Source organism: Phyllobates terribilis, unplaced genomic scaffold (assembly GCF_046119375.1).
Source record: "Phyllobates terribilis strain yellow unplaced genomic scaffold, ASM4611937v1 Scaffold_43__1_contigs__length_10536358, whole genome shotgun sequence".
Taxonomy (NCBI): domain Eukaryota; kingdom Metazoa; phylum Chordata; class Amphibia; order Anura; family Dendrobatidae; genus Phyllobates; species Phyllobates terribilis.
In genome coordinates this window covers 7,857,402-7,871,015 of record NW_027362803.1, presented here as the reverse complement: position 1 = coordinate 7,871,015, position 13,614 = coordinate 7,857,402, and the positions used below count along the sequence as shown (strand labels likewise).

At 48.9% G+C, this 13,614-nt stretch overlaps 1 protein-coding gene across 1 annotated transcript; it reads right to left on the bottom strand.

Annotated features, from left to right (window-relative positions):
• Positions 1-4,463: 4,463 nt before the first annotated feature.
• On the bottom strand, positions 4,464-12,025 carry CLP1 (cleavage factor polyribonucleotide kinase subunit 1). The gene is made up of 3 exons (XM_073661335.1): positions 11,870-12,025; positions 6,354-7,004; positions 4,464-5,235 (listed from the first exon to the last, which is right to left on the bottom strand). Exons 2-3 carry the CDS (start codon positions 6,996-6,998, stop codon positions 4,558-4,560), a joined length of 1,323 nt encoding a protein of 440 aa, XP_073517436.1. The 5' UTR covers positions 6,999-7,004; positions 11,870-12,025; the 3' UTR covers positions 4,464-4,557.
• Between the last annotated feature and the right edge of the window lie 1,589 nt (positions 12,026-13,614).

Sequence of the window (13,614 nt, the reverse complement as noted above, 5' to 3'; positions counted from 1 at the left end):
CTTGGACCACAGAGCAACAGTCCAGGTCTTTTCCTCCTTGGCCCAGGTAAGACGCTTCTGGCGTTGTCTATTGGTCATGAGTGGCTTGACACAAGAAATGTGACATTTGTAGCCCATGTCCTAGATACGTCTGTGTGTGGTGGCTCTTGAAGTAATGGCTCCAGCAGCAGTCCACTCCTTGTGAATCTCCCCCAAATTTTTGAATGGGCTTTTCTTAACAATCCTTTCAAGGCTGCAGTGAGGCTATGTGCCCACGATGCAAAAATGCTCCGGATTTTTCCTGAGCGTTTCTGCATCCCCCTTGCAGAAAAAACGCATGCGGATTGTAAATGCATTTTTCCTGCCAGGGACAAGCGGAAGTGAAGCGTTCTTCACATGCATTTCCACATGCGGGTTGTCAAGCGCTTTCCAAGCAACTTTAGCATCACTTGGAAAGTGCTTGACAACTTGGTCACACTATATAAATCCATGCAAACGGCATGGATTTATATAGTGTGACCGAAAGAATGGTAAAAAAATAAATATTATACTTACCTTCTGATGGCCCCCGGTGTCCTTGTCTTGGCTTGCCGGCAGCTCGTGGTAGATTTAAGGACCTGACGACGTTAGCGGTCGCGTGACCCGTCACATGACTAAATTACATCACCGCAGGTCCTTTAGTCTACCGCGATCTGCCGGCAAGCTGAGACAAGGACACCGGGGGCCATCAAAAGGTAAGGATTAAAAAAAAAGATTTTCTTTTTTTTTTACAGGTACTATGGCATCCGGGACCAGAGGAGAGTCTCCTCTTCTCCAAACCCGGGTACCATCCGCACATTGAAACGCATGGATTCCGCATGTACAGATCCAGTGATGCGGATTCCATGCATTCCAACGCAAGTCAATGGCAGCGAAAACGCCACGCTTTCGCAAAATAATTGGTAGTGCTGCGGATTTTTCCGCAATGATAATCCGCAGCGGAAAGTTCCGCAGCATGTGCACAGCACATGCGGATTATCATTGGGGAACATGGCAGACCTTCTACCATGCGTTTTATAAGCGTTTCTGCAGTATGTGCACAGCACATGCGGATTATCATTGGGGAACATTGCAGACCTTCTACCATGCGTTTTATAAGCGTTTCTGCAGTATGTGCACAGCACATGCGGATTATCATTGGGGAACATGGCAGACCTTTTACCAAGCGTTTTTTAAGCGTTTCTGCAGCGGAATTGCCGCTGCGGAAACGCTTAAAAAACGCATAGTAGTCAGACAGCCTTATCCCGGTTGCTTGTGCATCTTTTTCTACCACACTTTTCTCTTCCACTCAATCTTCCATTAATATGCTGAAATAGACTAAAGGACCTTGTTAAACGCTTAGGAAGCCTTTGCATGTGCTTTTTGTTTATTATTCTAATTTACTGAGATAATGACTTGTGTTTTCCTTGGCTGTAAACCATAATCATCAACATTAACAGAAATAAACACTTGAAATAGATCACTCTGTTTGTAATGACTCTATATACGAGTTTCACTTTGTGTATTGAAGAACTGAAATAAATTAACTTTTTGATGATATTCTAATTTGGTGAGAAGCACTTGTATGTGTCAGAAGGTTTAGAGCACGCTATGGAGCTGAGCCCACTTCACACATGGCAAATGCTGACTATGTTACGTAGTCAGCATCTGCTTTTAAAGAGCACCAGGCAGCAGGTATCAGGCACTAGTTGTATGATTTCAGCCATGTATGTTTCACTCTGCGGTGTTTCAAAGATAAACATAATTTAAAAGCTGTCGGTGACTGAGTAGGTGGCTTCTACCAGCCCGCTGCCAGTGAATACCAGGTCAGTCCCTATACATGCCCACAGGGTCTTTCACATCACCTGTCACTTCAGTGGAGAGGGCGAGGAGAAGCCGCTGTGGACCTGCTTTTCCAACTATGCTCCCATGAGGCTCGGTCTGTGGTGGCTTCTAAGTATGTTTTAGCTCGGAAGCACCGCATCCCTGACTGGAATAGCGTTTCTTGTGAGGAGCACACCACTGAGAAGATGTGCCTGATTCATTAAGTGTTGTGTGCGTCTTAATAAATTCGGCACATCGTTCTCCATTTAGCTCTTCATTAACGCCTTCACGACCTTGGACGTATAGGTAAGTCCAAGGTGGTGTACCTGCCTTTGAACCAGAGGCTGCATCTTTCTCTGCACATGACAGCTGATCTGATCAGCTGTCATGTGCCTCTGTAATCCACCTGCAGCTATTAACAAGTTAAATGCCGCTGTCAATCTTGGACAGCGGCATTTAACTCGCGCAAGCCGGAAGCATTTCATAAGACACGCCTATTGATGCCCCTGTCAAAGGTTCATGGGTTGCCATGACAGCCAGTGGTCTGCAGAAGACTCCCTTGCCTGTCACTGTGAACCTCCTATAAACGCCGGACCATGGCCGGCGTTCATAGATCATGATTTATGCTACACTTAGCAGGGCTAAAGCACTGCTGTGTGTAGCACAAGTGATCGGATGATCGCAGCTTCAAGTCTCCTAAGGGGACTATTAAAGCAAGTAAAAAGTTTTAAAAAACAATAAAAAAATATAAAAGTTCAAATCACAACCCCATTTTTGCCCCATTCAAAATAATAAAAAATATATACATATTTTTTATACAAAAATAATGATAAAAAAAATACACATATCAGATCAGCTGTCATGTGCCGGAAAAGATGTGAGCTCATCGCCGGACCCAGTTTTAAGCAGGGGGAGGCGACCTTGGACGTACCTATACGTCTGATTGTAAAGGGGTTAAAAAAGATGGAAAAGCTCTGATTATTGACTGATATAAGAGGCACTAATCGCACTAAGTTTTGATAATTAACGGTGTATGAACATACTAATAACCAGAATGTTTTTCCCAATTAAGAATCCCTCTACCCCCTTCCCAGTCTTCCTTTTTTTATTTAATTTCATTCTCGTTATTTTTTTTTTTTGTCTTCATGTGTTAATTGTCGGTGTATAAACCAGAATGCCTGTTACCTCCCTGCGTGAGAAATCATTATGCACGGAAGTTTATATTCTATATTGTCAAAAATTTCAATAAAACAATTTTGAAACTAAAAGAGATGGAAAAGATAAGAAATTATTGTAAAATAATTGGTATATATGGCTTTCAATGAGGGGTTTCAAACAGCTGCATAAAAGTAATGTGCGTAAACCAATCCAACCTTTCACCACATTACAACCCTCCTTCTCAAGCAATCTGGGACACATTGTAGAGTTGTCACTATAAGGGTTGCTGCAGACAAACATATGAAAAATCTTTTGAGTTTCATCCAGAAAACTCGGATACGTTTTTTCTACTTTACATCCAATTTTCATCCATGTGATGTCCATGCAACAACACTGTGCAATCCATTTTCATACAACTACAATAAATAATCTACATGATCAAATACAGTTTCCGAGGTCTATGATAGAAATGAATCTGTAAAATCGGATGTTCCGTGTGGGATCCGTTTTTTGTTTCGCATCCATTAACTTCAATGGGTGAGTCTTATCCGAGACTCAATTTTTTTTCTTACCGAGTTGGAGCAAAAGAAAAATTGATCATCTGAACAGCCCTATTGAATAACATAGGTCAGAGTGCTACAGGATTAAAAATCAGATAGCACATGTCCAACTTATACGCTCATCTGCATGAGCCCCAAGACCCCTCTTTATCAATGAAAATATAAATACTTGTTCAGTTTTTTTTATTGGTGATCTGTTCAGTTTCTTCTGTTGTTCCATGTGACTGCGCCCTGACTTTTAGGCCGGTTTCACACGTCCGCATAACTCCGGTACCGCAAATATCCGTGTCCTGAGTATCACACGTGTGGCAATCATGTGGTGCATCAGGATCACACGGATCGGCGCCTGGGAATTAGCGCTACAGTTAGCACAGTCCTCAAGCGCCGATGCTGAACGCTGCCCTTATCATGGTTCCCTGCCGGCGCTGCGATCAGCACCAGCAGGGACCATGATGAGGGTAGTGGTAGTCTGCTCCCGGAGTGTCCCCACCTGTAAAAATAAGAATAAAATAATAAAATCCATGTACTCACCTCTCCTAAGTGTCCCCCGCTGTAATCCATGCGACCGCTGAAGCCAGGGAGAATGAGCCGCAACTTAGGAGCGGTGTCCTGTTACTCACTGAGCGCAGCTCCAGAGCCGCTCATTCTCCCCGGCACCTCTGCAGCAGAGTTCACATGGATTACAGCGGGAGACACCTATGAGATGTGAGTACATGGATTTTATTATTTTATTCTTATTTTTACAGGTGGGGACACTGCAGGAGCAGACTACCACTACCCTCATCATAGTCCCTGATGGTACGGATCGCAGCACCGGCAGGGAACCTATAGTGTGAGGTAGGTTTACATTACATAGATTAAATGCTTTTATAGAAAGAGAAAAACCTATAGATCGGAGTTTATAGTAAACGCCATTCAAAAAAATAAAATACATCTTCTTTATTGCAATGTTAAACATGCCTATTGTCCCATACAAACACAGAAGATGTTCAAAAATATTGATAATTGTGTCTGTAAATTATTTTAAATCCATAAACCTTATGTCCATAATGAGCAGGACACATTTAGGCAGTGGCCTAGGTGCTGGTGAGAGTACAGTCAATGTCTGTCTTTCAGTGTCAACTCCGGTGATGACAATGAAACCAGCAACATTTTTTTCCTCCAACCCCTCATCTGCTGTGCTACCATCTATGGGCACAACACTCAAGAGATGATGTGCCATGTCCCTGCCTGGTGTGACAGGCACTAGTTTCAGCTGGTTGTCTTCTTGTGACATCCCCAGTGGAAGGCATGAGTCAGGGATCGATGGGGCACCAACTTTGTAGACTTTCACCTCTGAGAATTTTACCTCAAAGGCATGAGGATAAAGCGATCTACGTGGGCCATAGAAATACTCCCGAACCCGCAGATCCCTGGCTTCCCTCCGACATTCTTTAGAACGCTCTGAAGCTCCACCAGACTTTGGAAGAAGCAGTGTGTGGACAAAGTGGGGAAGGTCCCTCCGCAAATCATTGTACAGTCTTTCCTGGTCCAGGACTATGACAACATCCACTTCGAAGGCAGAGGCAGCATGTATCAATGCCTGATAACCAGATCCTTTAACCCAACCACAGGTGTTTATAAGACAGCCACTGACTGATGCACGACGATTCGCTTCACATCGGAGGTTGAAGACATTTGCCAGACGGGATGTCAGCTGAGGGAAGTGAGAAAGGAAGTGAGAATTCACAAACAAGCCATAGCAAGTAATAATTCATCAATAAACCTTTAAAAAGCAATTTTCACTAGTATGTGACTCCCATTATTTTTAAGAAAATAATAGGCAGCCACATACCTAAAACTTTTCTAAATAAACGTAATTAAAAATAAAGAAAAAATTGTCCCTACATTGACGCTAAAAGACTCGACTTTTTAGCAAAAGTCGGATCCAAAAATTACAGGTTGTGGGAATCCAGCATCCTGTGCAGCTTTCCTCCACAGCCACCTCTCTAGTCAGACTGAGATCTTGCAGGTTATTGTGAGATCTTGTCCTGACTAAAGTGCTGTTTGTGCTTTAAAAGGACATTTACCGATCAACAGCTGTAGTTTAAATGCAAACAACTCCTGTTCAGTTACAACAGTGAGATCTCGTGATAACCTGGCAATTTACAGATACGTCATTACAGGTTCCATAATAAACTATGGATAACTGATACAAAATGCCTAAAAACTCATCAGCCAGTGGAGATGGGCAACATGATTCGCAGTACCCAACGCCGACAGTCCTCTGCTGCAGCCGAACTTCATATCCAGCATCCCTGGTCTGACATCTCCTGGGCGTCTGTTTCTTCCTTCGCCATCTAAAGTCATGACGATGTGTGAGGCCTAGTGACTAGAACCATGGACCACACTAGAGATCTAACTGGGTACGGCAAATCTTTTTACTCATCGCTCATTAGAAGGATATGTCCTGAAATAGTTCACAAAGAGAGGTAACAATAACTAAATTACCGCAGAATGCACTATAAGGTAGTACCTTACTATTACAGCTGGTTGGGCTTCTGTAGAAGCAGGTTATATCTTCACAATGCGCTGTACTCTTTTGTTGTCCTAAGTGCTATTGTTTCATAGGGTATCCAAAAAACGTTACAGAACCACACATGACTTGGAAATTATACAAAGCTTCAGGTATTGATTGCCTACCCAATTCTGACCAAAATCAAGACCTGGGCCAGATCAGTATGGCAAATTTTTACTTAAAAATCCCGAGAACCTCTTTAGACTTGTTTTTAAATAAGAGCTACGGCAGCACCCAACAGTGTGTCAGTTACTCACCTTGTTGTACAGCTTAATGTTCGTTCCTGGAGTAGTAGATCCAAAGTGATAAACAAGTGGAGCCTGAGCAGAGAACCCTTCCTCTACATCTGCAGGTCTCTCCACACACAAGGCCCCAACTGTGCCAGGTACTGACACTGAGCCCTGCCCCACATCCAGCTCAACCAGAGTTGGTCTCCGTCCTCTCCGCACAGCATAATTCAATAGAAGACGGCAAAGCGTGGATTTGCCCACATCTGAAGGGCCGGCTACTAAAACCCGGGGCCCTCGCTCTCCTTCTCGCTCCGCTTGGACTCGCATCTGCTCAAGTCCCACATGGCTGTTGAGATAGAGCAACATAGGGGTATCTTTTGACACATAAGCCACATCAGGGCTTCCCCACAGCTGGACAGTACAGCCATGCCATGTAAACACAGCCCCCCTGCTGCCTGGGGGAAATGTGTATTTTTTGTTCTTTGTCAGCTCGGTGCCAAACACCTCCGCGAGCCCAGAGATCAGCTCCACCTGTACTGGGGCCGAGCCCTCCACCTCCAGCCGCAGCTCTGTCTCTTTCTCTAGCTCAAACTTTGTGGAGGGCCCGCTGGAAGATGGCCAGGATCCTCCAGCTTCAGAACTTCCACCAGTAAGCGGGTCATCGGAGGACATCTTGATCTGAAATAAGAGATCAGACATAGCTACATGTGAGCAGGACAACAATATAAGACGTATAGGCACGGCCATATTTAAATCCACTTGTGAAAGAATGTCTGGAGGATACACTGCCAAACCACATAAAGTCATGGTTGGGGACTCAGGGGCCCCCAAATAGTCGTGGTTGGGGACTTGCGGGAAGGGCCCAAATAGTCATGGTTGGGGACTCATGGGGGAGGTCCCAAACAGTCGTGGTTGGGGACAAGAGGGGGGGGGGGGGAATAGTTGTGGTTGGGGACTCGGGGGCCTATCAATCTGCAGGATAACAGTGCTCACAGACAAAGCAGGGTTGATGCACCAGTAACGCCTGCGAGAAGCTGCGAGGGCTTCCTAACATCCCTATGGCATTTAGTAAGTACAATGACGAGAAGCCGGGTGAAAGCAGTACCGGTACACTATACACTACTATGCCGGGTGCAAGCAGCGGCAGTACACTACACACTACTATGGCGGGTGCAAGCAGCGGCGGTACATTACACACTACTATGGCGGGTGCAAGCAGCGGCGGTACATTACACACTATGGCGGGAGCAAGCAGCGGCGGTACATTACACACTACTATGGCGGGAGCAAGCAGCGGCGGTACATTACACACTACTATGGCGGGAGCAAGCAGCGGCGGTACATTACACACTACTATGGCGGGAGCAAGCAGCGGCGGTACATTATACACTACTATGCCGGGTGCAAGCAGCGGCGGTACATTATACACTACAATGCCGGGTGCAAGCAGCGGCGGTACATTATACACTACTATGGCGGGTGCAAGCAGCGGCGGTACATTATACACTACTATGGCAGGAGCAAGCAGAGACGGTACATTATACACTACTATGGCGGGTGCAAGCAGCGGCGGTACATTATACACTACTATGGCGGGTGCAAGCAGCGGCGGTACATTATACACTACTATGGTGGGAGCAAGCAGCGGCGGTACATTATACACTACTATGGCGGGTGCAAGCAGTACCGGTACATTATACACTACTATGGCGGGTGCAAGCAGCGGCAGTACATTATACACTACTATGGAGGGTGCAAGCAGCGGCGGTACATTATACACTAGTATGGAGGGTGCAAGCAGCGGCGGTAAATTATACACTACTATGACGGGTGCAAGCAGTACCGGTACATTATACACTACTAAGGCGGGTGCAAGCAGTACCAGTACATTATACACTACTATGGCGGGTGCAAGCAGTACCGGTACATTATACACTACTATGCCGGGTGCAAGCAGCGGCGGTACATTATACACTACTATAGCGGGTGCAAGCAGTACCGGTACATTATACACTACTATGACGGGAGCAAGCAGCGGCGGTACATTATACACTACTATGACGGGAGCAAGCAGTACCGGTACATTATACACTACTATGCCGGGTGCAAGCAGCGGCGGTACATTATACACTACTATGGCGGGTGCAAGCAGTACCGGTACATTATACACTACTATGACGGGAGCAAGCAGCGGCCGTACATTATACACTACTATGGCGGGTGCAAGCAGTACCGGTACATTATACACTACTATGACGGGAGCAAGCAGCGGCGGTACATTATACACTACTATGCCGGGTGCAAGCAGCGGCGGTACATTATACACTACTATGGCGGGTGCAAGCAGTACCGGTACATTATACACTACTATGCCGGGTGCAAGCAGCGGCGGTACATTATACACTACTATGAAGGGAGCAAGCAGTACCGGTACATTATACACTACTATGCCGGGTGCAAGCAGCGGCGGTACATTATACACTACTATGGCGGGAGCAAGCAGTACCGGTACATTATACACTACTATGGCGGGAGCAAGCAGTACCGGTACATTATACACTACTATGCCGGGTGCAAGCAGTACCGGTACATTATACACTACTATGCCGGGTGCAAGCAGCGGCGGTACATTATACACTACTATGCCGGGTGCAAGCAGCGGCGGTACATTATACACTACTATAGCGGGAGCAAGCAGCGGCGGTACATTATACACTACTATGACGGGAGCAAGCAGCGGCGGTACATTATACACTACTATGACGGGAGCAAGCAGTACCGGTACATTATACACTACTATGCCGGGTGCAAGCAGCGGCGGTACATTATACACTACTATGACGGGAGCAAGCAGCTGCGGTACATTATACACTACTATGACGGGTGCAAGCAGCGGCGGTACATTATACACTATGACGGGAGCAAGCAGCGGCGGTACATTATACACTACTATGACGGGAGCAAGCAGTACCGGTACATTATACACTACTATGGCGGGAGCAAGCAGCGGCGGTACATTATACACTACTATGACGGGAGCAAGCAGCGGCGGTACATTATACACTACTATGACGGGAGCAAGCAGCGGCGGTACATTATACACTACTATGACGGGAGCAAGCAGCGGCGGTACATTATACACTACTATGGCGGGTGCAAGCAGTACCGGTACATTATACACTACTATGCCGGGTGCAAGCAGCGGCGGTACATTATACACTACTATGGCGGGTGCAAGCAGTACCGGTACATTATACACTACTATGACGGGAGCAAGCAGCGGCGGTACATTATACACTACTATGGCGGGTGCAAGCAGTACCGGTACATTATACACTACTATGACGGGAGCAAGCAGCGGCGGTACATTATACACTACTATGGCGGGTGCAAGCAGTACCGGTACATTATACACTACTATGCCGGGAGCAAGCAGCGGCGGTACATTATACACTACTATGCCGGGAGCAAGCAGCGGCGGTACATTATACACTACTATGGCGGGTGCAAGCAGTACCGGTACATTATACACTACTATGCCGGGTGCAAGCAGCGGCGGTACATTATACACTACTATGCCGGGTGCAAGCAGCGGCGGTACATTATACACTACTATGCCGGGTGCAAGCAGTACCGGTACATTATACACTACTATGCCGGGTGCAAGCAGCGGCGGTACATTATACACTACTATGCCGGGTGCAAGCAGCGGCGGTACATTATACACTACTATGGAGGGTGCAAGCAGCGGCGGTACATTATACACTACTATGGCGGGTGCAAGCAGTACCGGTACATTATACACTACTATGACGGGAGCAAGCAGCGGCGGTACATTATACACTACTATGGCGGGAGCAAGCAGCGGCGGTACATTATACACTACTATGCCGGGTGCAAGCAGCGGCGGTACATTATACACTACTATGCCGGGTGCAAGCAGCGGCGGTACATTATACACTACTATGCCGGGTGCAAGCAGCGGCGGTACATTATACACTACTATGGCGGGTGCAAGCAGCGGCGGTACATTATACACTACTATGGCGGGAGCAAGCAGCGGCGGTACATTATACACTACTATGGCGGGAGCAAGCAGCGGCGGTACATTATACACTACTATGGCGGGTGCAAGCAGCGGCGGTACATTATACACTACTATGGCGGATGGAAGCAGCGGCGGTACATTATACACTACTATGGCGGGAGCAAGCAGCGGCGGTACATTATACGCTACTATGCCGGGTGCAAGCAGCGGCGGTACATTATACACTACTATGACGGGAGCAAGCAGCGGCGGTACATTATACACTACTATGCCGGGTGCAAGCAGCGGCGGTACATTATACACTACTATGCCGGGTGCAAGCAGCGGCGGTACATTATACACTACTATGGCGGATGCAAGCAGCGGCGGTACATTATACACTACTATGGCGGATGCAAGCAGCGGCGGTACATTATACACTACTATGGCGGGTGCAAGCAGCGGCGGTACATTATACACTACTATGGCGGATGAAAGCAGCGGCGGTACATTATACACTACTATGGTGGATGCAAGCAGCGGCGGTACATTATACACTACTATGGCGGATGCAAGCAGCGGCGGTACATTATACACTACTATGCCGGGTGCAAGCAGCGGCGGTACATTATACACTACTATGACGGGAGCAAGCAGTACCGGTACATTATACACTACTATGGCGGGAGCAAGCAGCGGCGGTACATTATACGCTACTATGCCGGGTGCAAGCAGCGGCGGTACATTATACACTACTATGGCGGATGCAAGCAGCGGCGGTACATTATACACTACTATGGCGGGAGCAAGCAGCGGCGGTACATTATACACTACTATGCCGGGTGCAAGCAGTAGCGGTACATTATACACTACTATGCCGGGTGCAAGCAGTAGCGGTACATTATACACTACTATGACGGGAGCAAGCAGCGGCGGTACATTATACGCTACTATGACGGGAGCAAGCAGCGGCGGTACATTATACGCTACTATGACGGGAGCAAGCAGCGGGGGTACATTATACACTACTATGCCGGGTGCAAGCAGCGGCGGTACATTATACGCTACTATGACGGGAGCAAGCAGCGGCGGTACATTATACGCTACTATGACGGGAGCAAGCAGCGTGGGTACATTATACACTACTATGCCGGGTGCAAGCAGCGGCGGTACATTATACGCTACTATGACGGGAGCAAGCAGCGGGGGTACATTATACACTACTATGCCGGGTGCAAGCAGCGGCGGTACATTATACACTACTATGCCGGATGCAAGCAGCGGCGGTACATTATACACTATTATGGCGGGAGCAAGCAGCGGCGGTACATTATACACTATTATGGCGGGAGCAAGCAGCGGCGGTACATTATACACTACTATGGGCCGTTACAACGCTGCCATGGTCCTGGGGCCGGAGCTCCACGTGTCTCTACACTGAGGACCAGGAGCTGTGACTTGCAGGCCCAGAAGCCGAACCGCTACCACCATCTGCAGCCAAGCATGTGCTACTCACCCGCCGCGCTGCTCTATAAGGCCGAGGAGCTCGTTCTGCCCCATTAAGGACATGCTGACGTCAGAGGATCACGTGACTGTGTCATGCCTCTGGGTGAGTCACCGGATGCTAGAGTCGGAAGTGTTCTGGTCTCCGCTGTGTGTCTGGAGTGGCCGGCGGGATGGGACGAGACGTGCGCGTGCATGCACACTTGGGTGCCGGTGCAGGGATTACATTTGGGGGCGGTTTGCTGGGTGAAGGGTTTTTGGTGTTCACTACATCACGACAGGTCGCTAGTGAAGTGACTAGACCGAAGTATCTGCAAGGTTGTAAAGGGCCTGGAAACAGCCGGCTCTGTGTGACAAGGCTAAATCCCAGTGGGCCCAGGCCCTTTACCGTGGCCGTATACATCCCGTCACCCTCGATCCCCTAATACTGTGTCCACACACATTTTTTCCCTCACTTCCAATAATGTGCCTACAACCACCACCCCTCGCTCCCCGCAGAGTAAATCGCCCCCCCTCCCCACTGAGTAAATCGCCTCCCCCTCCCCCTCCCCACTGAGTAAATCGCCCCCCTCTCCCCACTGAGTAAATTCCCCCCCTCTCCCCACTGAGTAAATTGCCCCCCCTCCCCACTGAGTAAATTGCCCCCCCTCCCCACTGAGTAAATCGCCCCCCACTGAGTAAATCGCCCCCCACTCCCCACTGAGTAAATCGCCCCCCCTCTCCCCACTGAGTAAATCGCCCCCCCCTCCCCACTGAGTAAATCGCCCCCCCCTCCCCACTGAGTAAATCGCCCCCCCCTCCCCACTGAGTAAATCGCCCCCCCCTCCCCACTGAGTAAATCGCTCCCCACTGAGTAAATTACCCCCCTCCCCACTGAGTAAATTACCCCCCTCCCCACTGAGTAAATTGCCCCCCCTCCCCACTGAGTAAATTGCCCCCCCCTCTCCCCACTGAGTAAATTGCCCCCCCCCTCTCCCCACTGAGTAAATCGCCCCCCACTGAGTAAATCGCCCCCCCCTCCCCACTGAGTAAATCGCCCCCCCTCTCCCCACTGAGTAAATTGCCCCCCCCTCCCCACTGAGTAAATCGCCCCCCCCCTCCCCACTGAGTAAATCGCCCCCCCCCACTGAGTAAATCGCTCCCCACTGAGTAAATCGCCCCCCCTCCCCACTGAGTAAATTACCCCCCTCCCCCTCCCCACTGAGTAAATTGCCCCCCCTCCCCACTGAGTAAATTGCCCCCCCCTCTCCCCACTGAGTAAATTGCCCCCCCCCTCCCCACTGAGTAAATTGCCCCCCCCTCTCCCCACTGAGTAAATTGCCCCCCCCCTCTCCCCACTGAGTAAATCGCCCCCCACTGAGTAAATCGCCCCCCCTCCCCACTGAGTAAATCGCCCCCCCTCTCCCCACTGAGTAAATTGCCCCCCCCTCTCCCCACTGAGTAAATTGCCCCCCCCTCTCCCCACTGAGTAAATTGCCCCCCCCTCTCCCCACTGAGTAAATTGCCCCCCCCTCTCCCCACTGAGTAAATTGCCCCCCCTCCCCACTGAGTAAATCCCTCCCCACTGAGTAAGTCGCCCCCCCTCCCCACTGAGTAAGTCGCCCCCCCTCCCCACTGAGTAAATTGCCCCCCCTCCCCACTGAGTAAATTGCCCCCCCCTCTCCCCACTGAGTAAATTGCCCCCCCCTCCCCACTGAGTAAATCGCCCCCCCTCTCCCCACTGAGTAAATCGCCCCCCCTCTCCCCACTGAGTAAATC